The sequence below is a fragment of the Buteo buteo genome, chromosome 21 (genome assembly GCF_964188355.1).
Source record: "Buteo buteo chromosome 21, bButBut1.hap1.1, whole genome shotgun sequence".
Lineage (NCBI taxonomy): Eukaryota > Metazoa > Chordata > Aves > Accipitriformes > Accipitridae > Buteo > Buteo buteo.
The window spans coordinates 8,552,195-8,570,819 of record NC_134191.1 but is presented as its reverse complement, the minus strand read 5'-3'; the positions used below and the strand labels follow the sequence as shown (position 1 = coordinate 8,570,819).

The following is an 18,625-nucleotide window of genomic DNA, read 5'->3' as shown; positions in this document are numbered from 1 at the left end:
TTTTCCTGCAAGTGGACGCTGCCCGTAAGTATAGAGGCTCAGTAACGCTTTTGTCCCGTTTGCCGTAGGGAAGCGGATGAGTTGTCGCATCCATAGGGTGTGCGTGGTCGGCGCTGTACACGGGGACAGAGGTGAGAGATGGGTAACGTCAGAGATAGCGACGGGAGCTTCCTTCTCAGCTCCATCGGTCAGCGTTTCCTCATCTCCGCTGTGAAGCAGCAACACCTCGGGGAGAGGAGGGGCTGTTGTAGTTGGCTAGTTCTAAGTAGCCATGCACATGTTTATCTTTTTTTTTTTTTTACTCTTACAAAGCTTTCATGTCGTGTGGCAGTGGATGTCACTAGTTAGTCGTGCAGTATGTAAGAGAAATATTTGTGCTCGATGTCTTTTTATCCTGTAGTTTCTTAATGACAAAATCAAAGAATGTGATTTACTTAGCTGTCACTGCTATTTTTGTGTATATCCTGTGATATTTTCTCTTATTCCCCTGCTCAAAACAAAGTCAATTTATTCTTCTTGATCTCTTTCACAAGGAGAGCTTTCCATTTCAAGGCTTTTTTTTTTTTCCTCTTTTTTTTTCCTCCCACCTCCAGAACTTTATCACTTAGCCTGTAACCCCCTTTGTATTTTGGCTCACTAACAGCTTTTAAGCAAGTTTTCAATGTCAGCATATTTTTTTGTAGCGGAGCTGAGTCTGACAGTCAACATACAACGATTAAAGTTTGCTGCATGTAAAGAAATAGCTACAGGGGAAAACATTAAAATTCCTGATTGTGGTGTGAATAGAAAGCATTAGCAAGATGAAACCTAGACAGGCATTTGGATATGTGAACTCATCTGAACACATTACACAATATTATAATACTATGTGATAAGGTCTTGTAAGGAGTGTTGTTAATGCTGAAGGGAAAGAACATGGTGTTAAAGGTGTAAACCTGGTTTCTGGGTAGAAAATGGGCAGAGAGAGAGAAAATTAGAAATCAAGTGGTGGTTCTTCCCTTAGTTCTCTATTCCTGTGCTTTCGACACACAGTCCTTTATTAAACTTCTGTTTACTCAACTTTTTATTAAACTTTAGAATAATGGGGTTTTTTTAAATTATTATTTTTAATTTGCTTACACTTGTTTTGAAAAACTGAAGCTTTTCTTTAATATCATTCAGGGTAAGCAGATATGAGACAACAGTTTCCAGCTGTATTTTTGAGGAAGCTGACCCGTACCGCATCTTGGCATGCTGCTGATCTGTACTGGTTACCTTTGCCTGTTTGAATGCTTTTGTTTATTATCACTGTGGCTTTTCTGAAGTTTATTCCCAATAACATTTTTTTTAATAGCAAGAGAATTATTTATTCAATACCTGCTTTTTAATCAGACAGTGCAGGTATTGTCATGTCATCAACAGGCTACACAGAGATTAGTGCTCATAATGTGGACATTATAATCTCTCCATGGCCCGATTACCATCTAAGACACTCTAGTGTCCTTCTGTAATAACTTTGCAATATCTATATTCCAGCGTTTGACAGATTTACAAGACAGCTACTGACCGAAAGGGCCAGGGCCAGTTCCCAGGAGAGAAATCTGTCCTTTCCGCCACCTCTTGGCAAGTTGGTCGGGAAAGCGTACCAGAAGTTTGATCTTGGATATTATGCCAGAGTCTTTTTGAGATGTTAAAGCCCTTGTGTTTGGGTTTACCTGAGCAAAGAGGGGAATGGAGAAGGATGGGGAAAACATCCTTCTCAGGGTGATGAAGGGGGACCTCCCAACAGTCAGTCTCCCTGGCTTCATTTTGCTTGTGGTTCTGCTCCATGAATAATTTGATGTCCTGCCTCTATCAGTTTTTCCCACGTTGCACTTGAGGGTTTTACTGGTCTCCATGGGACTCTGAATAGCTGAAACAAACCTGACGGGAGCGTCCCTAATTCCAGTTTGCCACTGCATGACACAGTAAAACTCTAGTCTGTCCGCAGGCTTGGGATGGCAGTATGTATTGGCTGATGCTTCAAAGGTTATTTTACATCTCTCAGGGGCAAACCCTGTGTATTTTAAAGAGGAATTTTAAATCCTGTAGAAATTGATTACAGAACTCATGTGCGCTGAATACAAGGGGTTTTGAAAGGATTAGTAACAAATACGGAAAAATGGAAAAACTAGCTTTAGTAATGTACAGACAGTTGTTGAGAGGCAGCAGTGGAGAAAGGGATGTACTGGAAGGTTATTTATTTTAAAACATTTTAGCGTTGCTATTTTTTGCTACGTTCTTAATAACTGTTTGCAATCTGTTCCTTGCTCTCCTCTCTGTGGTGGTAATCTTGGAGATCAGGGGAGGTGTGCTGGGTTTGGGGCTGTTTTGCAGCAGTTACCATAGTGGAGATGGCCATTCCTGCCCAGTTAGCGTTGTGCTATTAGAGAATTACAAGACCATCCTGGTGACGCTGTAGTTGTACCATTTTTAAGAGCATCATTTAAATACCCTAAATTATAGTCACAGGATCGTCTCGTTTTTGAAATATGGTTTTAAAGCATTGAAGCTGGCATTCAGAATCTTACTAGTGAAAATGATCTTCTACTCCTCCTTCTGTTTTCTTCAATGACAGCAAGAAAACTGTGACCCTGCTTACGCAGAATTTCACGCTCCTTTATCTAATGTATTCTGCACACTGATCACTTGTGAGTGGATTTCAGTTCTCAAAAGTAAATCTCTAGGAAAATTATAAACAAGTATTTAGAATTCAGAAGTCGAGTAATTGGTTTTACAGTTTTAGAAGTAGCCAGTGCTTCTCTATAACTACTGTAATGAAATGAACAAAATAATAGCTAACGTTTGTGTTCTGTTTCTGTTCAAAGGGATGTGGTTAACTAACTAACCGTCACAACACCTCTTGGGAGTTGAGTAAATAATTTGCAAATATCTAAATATAAATGTTGGGAAACTTCAGAGGGTTGAAGTGGCACACCTAATGCAACGCAGTGAGGCTGGAGAAGACAAAAGCCAGAATACTTCTCAGAGGATGTTTTCCAATTCCCAACTTTGTTCGTGTTTCCTATGCTAAGTGCTCTGGTAAACCTGCTTTTAAAAACAAACCGAAGTGAAAGTCAAGCTAAAATCTGTCAGTCTAGGATGTCTGGACTGGTAGGAAGTAGCTTACATGAAACTTTCAGTTAAAGTAGCTGTTACAAACACATCATTCAAAACAATCAGTGGCTTTTGGTTGCATTGAAGTTTGGATTTCATGAGGAAGATTAGTTAATTGTGCTGGACCATTGTAAACATTCAGATATGTTTTATTTACATATCTTAAATCAGTGTGAATTACTATGGAAGGATTTTGGAACCGGAATGATACACTGAAACATGAATATTTGTATATATGAGAGCTTTGGGTTCTAAATTGAGCATTTGTAACCAAAGTGTATTAAAAAAAAAAAAAGTGTTCTCTGTAATTATGAGTTTTTGTAAGAAATCAGTGCACCCAAGTTAAAGCGTAGCCAGATTTTATATGCTTTTTAGGGAGACTTTTAGTGTGTGTTTTGGAGGTGATTGACAAGGGAATGGTGCAGGAATTTGTACCTGGAACAATGGGACCTTTGCCCTGACGAGCAGTGCTGGACAGCAGAGCGGGAAGTAAATGCATCAATGCTGCAGTTAAACAAAGATGCAGAAAACAGATGACATGTAAAACTTAGTGGTGATACAGCCCTCATTTGAGAAGTAAAAACGTCCTAGGAACTGACATACAATGTTGGAGCATACCCAATCAGCAATTAGAAAGGTCTTGATGTATTTGCTTTATTTGTCGGTTGGCTTCAACAAAGGGTTTTCTCGGAGGAAGATAATTTTCTGAGTTCTTGTGGGAGAGTGTAGATGTTTCATGGCACTTACCAAGCTGAAGCCTCCACAGATTGCTTTAATATGAAAGAACATTTTAAAGGGAATTTTAAAAATCGCGATCTCTGTAGTTCTGTTTCGCTTTGTAATGTGTGGCTCCAACTTGAATTCTATCTTTTGGTCCTAAGAAGGTGATTTTATCTTCTTGGGTATTAACTATCTCAATGTAAATGTAAGACTGTCTTTGGACAATGCTGTAGGATGTATGTGGTGAACGTGTAATGTAAAAACATATAAACCAGCACGTTTTAAATCTCTGCTAGGCAAAGCAAACCTGTTAACATATCAAATTGTGGAGGTAAACTGTGGGTTTTAAAATATACTCTTCAAAATTGGCTAGGTATTGCATCTTAATGGATTTTTGAGAAGAGACACATTTTAAGTAAAGTTTTATCATTGTAGCTTAACTGCCTCTTCACATGGTGGTATCTACACAGGCAATAGAAACATTCTGTCCTGCAATTGCGCTGAATGTTTTTAAAGTGAGGAAGCACAGGACATAAGGTTGCTAACTTGGCCATAGTCTGTATAAAAGATATTATATAAACCTATTTCTCAGGTAAATAGTTTATACCTATTACTATTTATTTATATTATTGAAGAACTCTGATCAAGATAAGGAAGACCATTGTGGTAAGTGATGTAAGTACATAAACCAATGTAATGTTTACGTATGTGCCACCCTGACTTGCATTTTGTATGCTGCAATGTAAATTATAGACTTCCTTTCTTTTTTTTCTTTCTCTTCTGCTGAAGTGTTATTTTTCTGTGAATGGAGTGCCATAAGCATACATGAGTATCAGTCAGATTCTCTTCGTGGTTTTGCTAACACTGAGTGATAAACAATAATATCAGCTGCCAGTTGCAAAGCAATGTTTTTTTTATGAAATAGTAAGAAGAATTCTCTCTAGAGACTTGACAGATTGTACTAGTGCCAATCAAGCCTTGGCAGTCTGTCATACTGATAGCTTGGACTCCATAAATATTCTTTTCTGTAACTTTCTTGCTGGAGTGAAAAATAGAACTTTGTTTAGATGCTGTCTGTTCAGCTAAGAGTGTAAGTTTAAACACCACACAATGGAAGATGGAGTGACCTCATCCTGATTTACAGTGCAAACAGAACTGATGGGATGATTAAAGGGACATCAGTGGAAGATTAAGGCAGAATCCTTGGTATCTAGGCCCCGTGATTAGAGCGGGATAATGAAGCAGCAATAAGTGAGTGAGCAGCAGATCAAGATCCCGCACAGGCGATTGCTCCCAAGCAGCTGCACCCTGCCACGGTGGCATCAAAAGAAGAGTAATTTGCTTGCTATGCCCGTGATTGTTTTAGCTCCTGAGTTTCCCCTGCAAAATCCTGATGGATCTAATTTTTATCTTTTTTCTTTTTTCTTTGTCATGGTGAGGTCAGAGTGATGGTGGATCGGAGCCTAACACAGGCATTTGGGGCAGAGCTGCAAAAGGGATTTTAGTTGGTTGCTGACTAAAATCTGGAGCTATGGTGAGGTGCCCTTCCATAGCAGTGTCCCAGTCTGTGCTCTCCTGTCATGTCATGGATCTGATCCTTCTAGAGAAATTAGAAGATCAAGTAAATGAGGTCTCCACAATTCCTCTAGAAATGTAATAGTCATACTTTCAGAAAAAAAAATTTATCCTCAGGTAAAAGATGTTTGTTTTAAGATGGCAGTACTAAATAATTTCTCAAATGACAAGTCAAACAGTAGATCAGTATGATGGAAAAAAAGATAAGTTTGCTTTAAGTTGCACTTTTATCATGCTTATACTTTAGGTGTGACAGATAAATGGAATAATAAATACTTAAACATAAAGTGTATATTGAAAAAAAGCATAAAGGTAACATTTAATTCTATAGTCTAAATGATACTCTTACACCTAGGCTAACCTATGTTAAAACTGTCTTTCTGAACGTTAACTGAAGTTGCAACACGTTTCACTGAACTAAACTTGTGTGTGTTTGAATGGGTGTGCATCATTTTTTATGATGGCTCTGCTAGCACCGACACAGGTCAGTTTGACTTTTTGCCCCGTACTTAAGAAGTCAGTATAAAAAATGGGTTTATGAAATTTGATCTGTACAACTTGTATTTGCTGCCCGAAGCTATTAATTGGTGCCCAGAGAGAATGAACAGCAGCACAAAACACTTCCTAGATTTTTGGGAACTAGACCTGGGAGGAACATTTTGAAAAATTTTAAAGGTATTGTTACTCTTAATTTTTTTTCTTGTTAAGCGTAGAGCAAAGAAAGTAGCATTTTATGAGAAGCACAATATTTTTCTCTGTAAAAGGGTATCTTCTTTTATTTTAATATAGAAATAAAGTTATAGATCACAGCAGGTCTAAGTGTTTACCCATTGGAAGAATAAGTAGTAGTGGCGAAACATGATGAGAAGCTCTCTTCTCCCCCTGCCCCCCCCCCCCCCCTTTTTCTTTCTTTTCCAGGTTACTTTTGTCAGAAATTAATGCATGTTGAGTAGGAAATATACAATGGAAAATAAGATTTTAAACCCAAGAAAACTGACAGCCAGACTAAGGGCTAAGTGAAGCTGTTTAATAATTTTGGTGTTTTATTTCGTTTATTAAAAGCTCTTGAAGAGATTTAAATTGTCAATATCCATTTTATCTGGAAGTCCTGTATGCTTTGGCAGTATGCATATATCATTCTTGCTCAGCTGTAAGTCCAGTAGCACACAAACTTATCACCACATTTTTCCAAACTGGTAGTTAACAGCTATCCCAGTCACCGAGCAGAGACAGCCTTTACTGGGATGCCATCTCTTTTCACAGCTTTCAAACTCTCTGTACAGCCCTTCTCCTTAGGATCACAAATATGTTATATAAATGCCAAGATACTTAGGGAAGATCTTATCTGTTAAGGTTTAGTGTTGAATGCAGCTTTCATTTTAGGGCAGATTCTACCCAGTGCTGTGGGATCAAGGAAGACTTTCAGGTTCTTTGTCCAAAGCCCAAATTTGCGCATTTCTGATAGTTAAAAAACAACCCTTACGCCTCCCCAAATCCTCCTCCCAAATTTTAGAGTTTAGAACCATGTTACACAGGCGAAGTATTTGAAATATCACTTTGATGTGTTGTAAAAGCAATCATGACATTAAAAAATTGTTTTTCTTTCAGTAGTTATGTGAAGGGAAGGGATGCGAGTGCTAACTTTTAAAATTTGAAAACTGAACACCTGGAGATAATTATATTTTTAAATGTTTTCAGGCTGAGTCAGAGTTAGTGGCAAATGGGAACCGTATTAGATTGGCAGATGATTAGTAGAATTTATCATTATCATGTGCTTAGCATAATAAGCATGGTGGTCCTTATTATTCAGTGACAGTTTGTATAGTAATTTTTCCATTAAAAGACTATGTCAGTCTGTCAATAAATACATTCATTAGATCAAGTATGCCATGCTTAAAACATGTCTGGTCTCAAAAATAATACTATCTTTCTCCAATAAGACAAGACATCAGTAGTATTGAGATGGTTTACAAAACAGATGTTAAGCAGATTTCACTTAAAAACATGAATTTTACAAAAAGACTGAAACATTAAATATAAGCAAATCCTACTAGCAGCCCTACCTCTACTTAGACATAAGTCAACATGAAACAGGTCCAGGCAGGTTATGAAAAAATTAGCTGAAAAGTCTTCTCATTTTGTTAATAAACTGCACAAGTCGTGGTTACATACGGAAGGAGCGAGTGAAGGTTTCACATATTCACAATGTTATAATATGTCTTTCAGAAATTGTCCCAAAATTCTAGAAAAAACTTGTTTGGCTTTTTCTTGTCTGTGCCTGTGTGTGTGTTCAAAATTATACATCTGTCTGTAGAATGGAAATTCTTTCTGACAGGTAGACTGTAGTCTTGGTGTGTGATCAGCCATTAGCCTTAGTTCTCTTAGGTCAATTTTTTTGATTATCAGCAGTTTAAAACACTTTCTTTTTATATTAACTCGCTTATTTGAGACTGGTGCTATGAAACATTCACGCAAATAGTAGTCAATAACATCTCAGTTTAGTATGAGAACAGTATCATTATCAGTTAAAGTTAATATTTTGTCTAGTTTATTCCTAATGATGAGACACAAGGAGGTACTCGATCTTATTCTAGTTCTTTCTCTTCTCATCTGCCAGGTTTCTCCAAGGAAGTAACACTCTCTTTTAATTTAAAAAAAAAATATAAAAAAATCAAAACAAACTCCCAAAGATTGCATTAGTCATCCGCTGGTTTATTGGAGATTATTTGTAACTGTGATAAGAGCTTGGACTTTGAATTTTCTAAATATACAGGAGGTGGAAGAGTATTGAGCCATTTTTCTCATTATCTCACAGAGTAATCTCACAGGGTGTAGCATTGCTGAACTAATGGCCCTCAAATAGTAACTTATCAGAGCTGCTCAGGGATTCTTGCCATTGCTATAAAAAGACATTTGGCAATAAGCAGTATGTCATATTAGAAGCACAGCCATTTATTAGAACATAGATATGCCAGCATACTTCACTACAAACTCTTCAGTGGCATCTGGTTCTAGAAAACTAAGTAGATGATTTTGAACATCACAGATAACTAGTTGCTCTAAATACTATAATTTTAAAGCAGTTATTTAAGATGGGTGATAAGTTGTGGCATTTGTTACATATTTCTGTTGAGCATTTCACCTGACCTCTCAGAGCTTTTTGGTGAATACTAATTAAGTGATGACTCTCTTGCAGAAGGTTTGTTAGGTGGTTTGTACCCATTTTGCAGTTAAACAGAGAAACACACATCACTTGCCTCAGTCTCAGAGATAATTCTTGACTGGACTTTCCTAGTCTAAGGTCTGTGCGTTGGGTTTGGGGGGATTGGGGTTTTTTTTTGTGCGTGTGTGTTGGTTTTTTTTTTTCCCAAGCTAATGAACATATTTGAACTGCTGCTTCCCCACCTCTGTAAGAAAGTAGCTTGCCAGATGTTAGACTCCTATGTCTTCCTCTTGCACTGCTGGAGCGGCTTAACTTTTTGCCCCTGGTTATTGCTGTTGCACTCTCTTACAGTCTTGCTGGCAGGAGCCGTGCAGCGGGTGATGTGCCTGACCACGCTGGTGCGGGGTTGGTGCTGTCTTGGTGATGGCTTCCAGCTACGAATGGAGTCCTGGTTGGTCAGCAGCTGAGTGGCATATGATGGCTGTATTTAGGATTGGGGGGAGAATAGGTCATATAAGCAGAACACAGATGTATTAATTTACATTTTCCAGAGCATTATGGACTGCCATACAGGTTGCACTGGACTTGACTTTCACTCTTGGCTGTAGTTGTAACTTACTGAGTAGCCTGCTTCTTTCACAGCTTAATTAAACTTAAGTCAAAATTTGTAAACTGATCCTGGGATTGATTAGTGGTGGATTTGGGGACCTTTAGCAATACGTGACTGAGAAAGAGGTGTTACCACTGCCAAAGAGAAAGGTGCCTTTCCACCCCCTTGGTGGACCTGTTAATTCTTGGTTCTCTCTTAGATCTGTGGTTTGCATATACTTGATTGCCAGGCATGTCTCCTAAGCAGGTGTTGATTACCCAGGTCATCGAGGAATCACAGGTGTCCCAGTATCAGTCCAGCAAATGGTCAATTAACATGTCCATGTGTAGGCAGAGCTGGGTACTCCTTGAAGCTATCAGGTGTGTTGTGTCTGAGAATTCATTGTTCCAAAGAACTACCTTTATAATATACACTATTTTAACCGAAATGGTGCTAGCAATATATTAATGTTAATGGTTTAATGTTGATTAAATATTTTCTTTTCCAACACATTCATTGATGGAACCTGGCCGCTCTTAATTCAAATGTTCAGATTTTTTTATTTTTTTTTTTTTGGTGGAATAATATCTGTTGCTCCTTTTGATGTTGTTCCTAAATAGAAATCCTCCCTAAACTGGTCATACTATGAAAAAATTTAGTAGGGTTAATAAGAGGAAAACAAAACCAAAAAAAGCCATAACAGCCCAAAACCCAATGTAGGTCAATACTTGAGCTGCTGTTCTCAGGGTTATTCCACACTGAAGGTCTAGTAGACCATACCAAAAGGTTGTCATGGAGTGAAAGTTAAAATGTTGGCTCCGATGTAATTTTGACCATTAGGGGACATACCTAGAGATAATTGTTATTCTTTGAGGAAATCTGATATTTAAGCTTGCTTGGCCTCAGGATAGGTGTCTCTCTGCTTTGTGTGCCTGAGGTCTAGGTTTGATTCTCACTTTTTCTTGTTCTTTAAGATGGAGAGAGAGCGGGAAGTGTAATGAAAAGCTAAGCTTTAGTGGCTGAGGAATGTAGCTCCCAAAGTTAAAAGAGATTCCCATAACTGACTGGGGACCCGCAATGAGTGGAGCCTCATGGACTGCAGTGAGGCTTGAATCCTCTGTGCTCTGTGTGTGGCAGGGGACCTCCCAAGCCAATAAAGGAAAAATGTTAATGGAGTAAATGACAACATGAAGTATTTAAGAATTGTTTCTTTATGGGAGCTTAAAACCCCCCCTTTTTTTTTCCTCCGTTTCAGAAAGAAGACACAGCTCCTCCAGCAAGCCGCCTTTGACTCCTCCCTCCTCTTCAGTATTTTCCCTCATTTCATCTTTCCCTTCAAAAAACAAAGGTAGCAGTGGAAGTGGGAGCAACCGTTCATCCAGTGGAGGTACTAGTGCATCATCATCAAATTCCAAGTTGTTGAAATCACCCAAAGACAAGCTGCAGATCAGCGGAAACAACAGGTTAATGCATTCGGTACAGCATAGCAAAGTTCCCCATGATAAAATGTGAGTATGCGTTTTGACAGAGAATTAAATGTTAATAGTTGCATAGACACTGCTATATCAATAGAATTTCCTTTTGTTTCAGAGGGTTTTTGGTTTAAGAGATAATGACTCTAAACTCCTCCAGATCTTGTCCAGCAGCCTAGTCTAACGTTATAGAAAATACACATGACTATGTTGAACAAGAAAAGCTGTGTCTTAAATAACTATAAATAAAGGTCGTTTTACTAAGGGCTCTTAATTCTTTGATCTAGTCTGCATACTTTGCTCATAAGGGAGATTTAGCTCTGATTCAGGTGATTTTTGACCTGCATGTGTGAGATTGCAGAACTGAGAATATAATTCCCTGTAGCAGAATGGGGAATTTCTCACTGGATGTAACAGGCCCATTCCAGTTGCTTTGGTGATACACTATATCTGTGAATCCAAATAACGGTTTCTGAACTCCCTGATGACTTGCTGGAATACTTACAAGGAAATGGGGAAAAAAGGACAGAGGAGATTATGGACGTCATAAAAGATGTGAAAATAAAAAAGAATAAGAAAACTGGTAGTAAAGGAGGCAGATCTACATTTGCATTGTGACTAGATCAGAGTATTGTTGAGTAATAACATATTTTAAGTACTTTTTATGATTTATGACTATAATTTTCAATTCCCCCCCCTCCTTGTTTTTCATAAATAATAGTATGACTCCATCTGTCAAAGTGGAAAAGATTCATCCAAAGATAGATGGTGCCCAACTGAAAGCTGCTGTTGGTCCAACTTGTTCTACTACTGTGAGTTCCTCAATAAAGACTGGCCTTAATTGTCCCTCAATACCAAAGCCACCCTTGCCTTCCCCTGGACAGATACTGAATGGTAAAGGTCTTCTCTCTGTGCCTCCATTTTTGGAAAAGAAACCTGAAGAAAATACAAATAATAGGAAATTTTTACATAAAAGATTGTCAGGTAATTGTTCTTAATTATTATTTGCTGTATTCCTCTTAGGAGTGTATCTATAGAAATACATAAATAGAATATATAAAAATAAGTATCAGAAGTAAATTAAACACTTCTATAACACTGTAACTTGTAATTAGGTATGTTTTATATATTAGAATTTAAATCTATAACTTGACATGCTCTTAAAGACGCAAACAACTTGACATGTAGCTGTTGCTTTCAGAAACCATACAGACCTGAGAGGCCTGTCAGTTCTTACAGTTTTAAAGTTATGCTCTTTTACTATCTTCAAATATTTTCTTTTCCTTCTTTCTATATGGAAGGTCCAAATGTACATAGAAAATGGAACAACTAGCACCTCATAAACTAAGAAATGTAAATCCAGTCTGTTCTTCACACTTTTTAAACATGGTAACTTTGAGTGTTAGTAGAATGGTAGAAAAGTTCTTAACACCAAAACCAACACCAAAAAAACACCATTTGTTTGTCACAGTTCATATTGGTGGTGACCTCTAATCCTAACATGCAAGATTTACTCCTGCTTTGGGGTCCCTTACAGCTGTAAATTTCTCCATTCTGTTTGTAGACTTGAGATCTGTATTTCAGCACACCATAAAATTGCTGAAAGTGTAGAAGACTTTATATGTACAATTTTACTGTGTATTTTTATTTATACCTTTGCCAGTGTTACATTTGAAAACAGTTTCCAATATGGTTAATTTTTATAATGAAAATAAATGTTAGTGTTTCAAAATGTCTTTTGATAACTTTTCAATACTGTGTACCTTTGGCAGAGAGAGAATTTGATCCTGATATATACTGTGGTGTCATTGATGTGGAAACCAGGAAACCTTGTACTAGGTCTTTGACATGCAAGGTAGGATATCTTAATCAGAATAAGATTATGTAAAGTTTTAATTCAATTTCCTAAGGAATATGACAGAAAACAGAAAATTACAAATTTTTGCCATCAGTAACTACTACTGTAAATGGTACCTCTCAAAACATGTTGCCCAGAACCAAGAATGAATTGTTTTCTGAGTTAAGGTAATTATTTATTCAAAAACATATTTCTTAAAGTAACCTGGAGATTTGTATTTTTGTGTAAACCCTTTAAACATTGATGTTGACGTGGGACAGATTATGTAACTCCACGTGTAGGTAGTAGGGGGCCAGCATGTTCTTCTTTTGGGGGATAACCTTTGGGTCATAGATCATGAATTTTAAAATTCCTCATAAGCATTTAAAATATTATTTGTTTATGCAGGATTTAAATAAATCGAGCTCCTCCCCTCTCACAGCCTCCCCTTTCCCCCCAGCAGAGTCTGCAGCAGTTACTTAGCAGATTATTTGTGTAGATGCTAGTGCTGCTTGATGTACAACTACAGCCAACTCAGAAATGACTCTTCTGAAAAAGCCACGGAGTATGCCTAGAGGTCAAACACTAAATGAAACAATCCATAAAAACTTTCAGTCAGATGAAATGTGTCCTTTGGCTCAAAAATCTTGGGGGACAGAGGGGTATCACTTTGTGATAGAGGAGCACTTGTGATAGTGATAGAGGAACCAAAAATCCAGATCCCCTGCAATTGTGTAATATTCAGCTACTTTCCTGCAAAGCAGCTAAACTGTCAGTAGGGGAAGCATCTGGTAAATAAACCACCTGCAGAACAAAGGTAAGTGAAACTGGTACTAATGACCCAGAGGAACTGAACTTGAACACATTGCCCTTTTGGAATTACAGGGGGGAGGCAATTGTTTTGCTAATAGAGGAGGGAAAAGCTTCAAGATTTTATGAGAGAAGTAGGCAAATCAAAAGTGTAAAAGAGAAAGAAAGTAAAAACATTTCTCAGCAATTCCTTGTATTATACCTACTCATAAAATACTTTTTGGAATTGCTATTTGTGTCTGAATTATGTGATAATAATTTTTACCTACTAAAATAAACCAAATCAAACCTTTTATGCCATATGAAAAAAAGGTATTGTTGTATGTGACTTTAACAGTTCAGAAAAATAACTTCCATCTATTTCACTTTACCTAGAATTTGTGCCATATATATACACATATACATCTTACTATGTGTAGCATTTGGGACACTCAAAGGACCTTGACTTCTGTCTGACTCTGGATTCTGCTGTATTTTTTTTTTTTCATTCCTTAACTAATGTAATCAAATAGGTATTTTCAAGGAATATATTAGTATATAGAAGGAAGCAAAGTATTTTTATAAATATTTTTCATGTGTGCATCAGAAGTCTGATTTTAAACATTATTGTGTTAAATATTTTCATAAGTGATAGTAAATATTTAGTATTTTTGGTTGTGCACTAGTTGGCAATTAAAATACCAATGTAAAAAAGGTTTTTCAATTCTAGGCTTAACCTTATAAGAAATTTGGCAGTTTTTTTTTTTTTTTAAAGAAATTTGAAAGCAGCCTTTTATTCAGTTTCTGGGTTTTTTTTATATTGTATCAGACGGGGATATAACCATCCACCAAACAATGTTAAAGTTTTTCGAAGTCATTCTTCCATTTGTTTGCTAAACCATGAGTGTGATGATTTTCTCTGTTTTAGAGCTCTGGACACATGTTTTGAGTGTTTGATTTCCACAAATCTAATACCCTAGGATTAATGATTTATTCATGGTTTTGCAGACACATTCCTTAACCCAGCGGAGGGCTGTACAGGGTCGAAGAAAACGATTTGATTTGTTACTAGCTGAGCACAAAAGCAAAACCAGGGAAAAGGAACTTCTTCGACATTCGGATCATCATCAGCAGATGCCCCCTCTCAGGGAACCACATCCCTCACCTACTAAAACTTCCCAGGAGCTGCACCAAAATTCTCATGGAGTTACTCTTACAGAATCAAAGCCTTTATTACCTAATAAACCCAAACCTCACCCCCCCAGTCTTCCAAGGTAAGGAAGAATCTGCAGATCTATGGTATGAAGTTAATACTGGCAGCTTCATCAGGTGGATTTTGAAAGAGTGATATGGATCTGTTGGACTGGGCAGTATTATTGCTCTAGCCCTGGTGACTGCAAGTAGCAATTACATGCTGAGCTGTAACTCCTAGCGAGGAGGGTTTGGTGTTTGAAATAGTAAAAGTTGACTTGCATCACTGAAAGCAGTTCAGCAACGATTGGGCAATGCAGCTTTTCCAGGGGTACCATACCTCCTGTTCTTCCTCTCAGTTCATGTGTTATGAGACTGTGGGAAATATCAGAAGTCTGTTAACATAGATTTCCTTCTGTCAATAATAGTAAGTACTTAAGCTTGTAAATTTTAACTAGACTTAGTTCCATAACACCTCTACCGCTTGCTTTGCCCAGGCCTCCAGGCTGTCCAGCCCAGCACAGTGGAAATGCCCCTAGCGAGTCTCCTTCTGTCCACGAGTCCCCTCACCCTCCCTTGCCTGCAGCTGAGCCAGCATCTCGGTTATCCAGTGATGAGGGAGAATGTGATGAAAAAGAAGAGCCTGTTGAAAAACTGGATTGTCATTATTCAGGTCATCATCCTCAACCAGCCGCTGTACGTTTTAAGTAAAAGTTAACCTTGGTCTCTCACTGGCTCTGAACTTGTAAACAAATTACTTTGGGGGTTTTAAGGGTGGTTTTCTATTGGGTATGTGATTTTTATTTTTTTTCTTAGATCTTAAGAAAATTATTTTGTTGCCTACTAGGCAGTGAAGGTTTAACTGTAGTTGCAAATTAAACGTGCTAAAGAAATATGTTTGGAGCTCACTTCCCCAATCCAATAGAAATCAAAATGCCAAAATACTGAAGATGAAATTGGTAACTGCTCTAAAGGGCTGTGGTTTTAGAATAAGGACATGTAAACAGTGCCTTTTTGGTGAGATTTTGTTATTGGACCCCCCTCCCCCCATTTTTTACACAAGGTGTCAGTCATCACAGTAACGGTAGCAGTAGTGTGTTGTTCTAATATTTAATTCTGGACAAAAGCTAGTGAGTAACTAAAAGCACAAGCTTTATTGCCTAGCCTGTATATCATATTATCTCCTATTTTTAAAAACGAGACTATAAGCAGATAGCTGATAGCTTCTCAGAAGTAGATGTTACATATTTATGTTATGGTTTTTATACACACACACAAACACACACTACTGTCTTTCCCTGTTTAGTCGGAGGGACTCAAGTTTGACCGCTGCTTTTGGGCATACGTATGGGAGTATCAGATGGAAAGAAAATGATCCCAATATACCAATGCCAGAAATTTAAAATAGTTGTTATACCAGGGAAATAAAAATTCTAATTTATATTTTTTTATCCTTGATTTAAACATGTAAAAGCATATTCATTTAGCAATATTTATTTATAAACAAGTGCGTTTTTATTCAGAGAGTTGTTACTGAATGTAGAAAACACCAATAAAAATCTGTCTTTTCAGTTTTGCACATTTGGTAGTCGGCAAATTGGAAGAGGTTATTACGTGTTTGACAAGCGGTGGAACCATATTCGATGTGCACTTGACTTCATGTTGGAGAAGCATCTTAATTCACAGATGTGGAAGTGAGTAGAAGCAGAAGAGTTCTTATTCTTCTTGGTATTTGTAGACATACATGAAGCCTGTGATTCTAGTTAAAGAACAGTAATTGTGTGTTCAGGTTAATTGGATCAAAAGTTGGTAGTCTATGATTTACATTTTTTGCAACAACTAACAATTTAATAAAATATTTTGGTGGCATTAATCAACCTCGAGATACAATCACTTCAATGTAGCATTATTAGACTGGGTATTATTCTGAAGAATGGTAGCTACGTAGGTTTTTGTTTGTTTTTCTGTTCACCTGCAGGAAAATTCCTCCAGCATCTAGTAACACAGCATCAATTCGTGCACCACATCGGACAAACTCGACGCCTGCTTCGCAGTACGGTGTCAGTGCAGCAGGTTTCCTCTTACCCACCACGGTTATGTCATCGCCAGCATTGGTATCTCCTTCCTGTGTGTCTCTGAATAATAAATCGGTACCATCACATGGAACGACACTAAATGCCAATCCTGCTACTTTGGGTGCAGTGGATCCTGTCTGCAGTATGCAATCAAGACAAGTGTCTTCATCCCCTTCAACACCTACAGTGCTTTCCTCTGTACCTTCACCTATGCCCAGCAAACCTCAAAAAATGAAATCCAGCAAATCTTTTAAACCTAAGGAATCTTCTGCTGGCAGTGGCACCTGTAACAGTACCGGCAGCGTCAGTAGCAGCAGCGGCTCAGGAAAGAAGCGTAAAAACAGTTCCGCACTGCTAGCACCTTCTCATTCCACAGAGTCCTTCAGAAAAAACTGTGTGGTTAACTCTGGAAACTCTGGGACCTCCTATCATCCATCGGTGACAGCTTCGTCCCACAGCGTTGGCCTCAACTGTATGACTAGCAAAGCTAACTCTGTTAGCCTCAAACATGACCAATCAGGGAGGGGTCCTCCGACTGGAAGCCCTGCAGAATCGATAAAGAGAATGAGTGTGATGATGAACAGCAGCGACTCCACGCTCTCCTTGGGGCCGTTTGTTCATCAGTCCAGCGAGCTGACTGTAAATTCACACAGCAGTTTTTCACATTCGCATACTTCCCTTGACAAATTAATAGGAAAGAAAAGAAAGTGCTCACCTGGTTCAAGCAGCATAAACAGCAGCAGCAGCAGCAGCAAATCAAACAAAGTTGCCAAATTGACGTCGGTGAACAATGTTCATGCAAAACACACTGGTGCAATCCCAGGGACGCAAGGACTGATGAACAATTCTCTTTTTCATCAGGTATGAAATTTTGTCTCGAACTAAGCCAATATGAACATGCCTCTTCACATGCTTGTATTACATGTGTTCTCTTCATCATTAGCTAGCCAAATCCAGGTCTTATTCAAGTAAAAGATAGTTCTCTTATTTGTCCACTATTCAGTGTTTTAATAGTACATTTACACAAGATTTTTATAAACTCTCTCATAAAGTGTAGCTCTTTTTTTTTTTTTTTTTTTTTAAAGTAACCTTAAATATGACATTCCAAGTTCCTTAGATGTTGCCTGTGAATTGCTCTCAGATGAAATTCAGTCCTCACACTTTAAAAAAAATAATTTTAAAAGTAAATCTTGCCAGCCAGCCAGGTAACTGAGCTGCATGTCTCAGCCTGACTTCTTGTTTCTGTGTCACTAATAAACATTCTACAAAGTGGAACATAATGATGCTGATAACAGAACTGTGATACTGTGATAAAATAAGCTTATTATCCCAAGGTGTCATTGGCTAAGTTCGTAGTAATAATGAGATTAAATGTTATAAATAAGATAGAAACCTTTTGAGTCGGTAAAGCAAACAGATTTACTATAAAGGAAGCAGATCTCATGAATATGTAAGATCCCATTTTAAAAATGAGTTTGGGGTTTTGATTTTTTAAACAAATTGCAGTGGAAAAGTAGTGTGTTGGAAGAGAAAGTTCTTGATAAGTTAGGATGAGAGATAATTTAGAAACTGGTAGCTCAGACTTCTTAATAATACTGTTCAAATTGACTTGGAGGATCATTTGGAGGGGTAAAAATAATTTGATACAGCTGGAGGAGAGTGTAGAATGTGGAATTTTAGAGAGTAGCTTTAGAACTAGATTTTTCAAGACTGAGAACCAAAGAAACTTTTTGTTGCCTCTGGTGCTAATAACCTGAAATCTGTGTACCTGGAGAGTTAGGAGGTCAGTAAGAGCTTTTTCAGAATGGTTTCTTAATTTTCAGTTTCAGCCATAGAGGAAGATTTTCACCATAATGTTTTGTTTACTGTAACAAAAAAAAGCCTTCAGATGGCTGAATTCATTTGGACCTTTCTCATAGCTACTATTTCAACTATGCAATATAAATAAAGGAGAAACGTAATTTGAGTGAATTAAGGAAGGAAATCATGTCTGAAACCATTGTAACTTTAAAGAGCTTTAGCTTGAGAATTGTCAAGTCTCAGAGAAGGCAACCGCATGTTAGTGGTGTCGCATTGTGC

The 18,625-nt window shown here is 37.7% G+C and overlaps 1 protein-coding gene across 3 annotated transcripts in view; it reads left to right on the top strand.

Annotated features, from left to right (window-relative positions):
- ATXN7 (ataxin 7) overlaps positions 1 to 18,625 on the top strand; it is an 89,055-nt gene that overhangs the window by 67,585 nt on the left and 2,845 nt on the right. For all 3 annotated transcript variants that reach the window (XM_075052985.1, XM_075052986.1, XM_075052988.1), the window contains 7 exons: positions 10,438 to 10,690; positions 11,376 to 11,638; positions 12,427 to 12,509; positions 14,289 to 14,554; positions 14,969 to 15,167; positions 16,044 to 16,165; positions 16,450 to 17,407. In XM_075052985.1, coding sequence (XP_074909086.1) covers positions 10,438 to 10,690; positions 11,376 to 11,638; positions 12,427 to 12,509; positions 14,289 to 14,554; positions 14,969 to 15,167; positions 16,044 to 16,165; positions 16,450 to 17,407 — 2,144 coding nt within the window. The remainder of the gene's footprint in view (positions 1 to 10,437; positions 10,691 to 11,375; positions 11,639 to 12,426; positions 12,510 to 14,288; positions 14,555 to 14,968; positions 15,168 to 16,043; positions 16,166 to 16,449; positions 17,408 to 18,625) is intronic.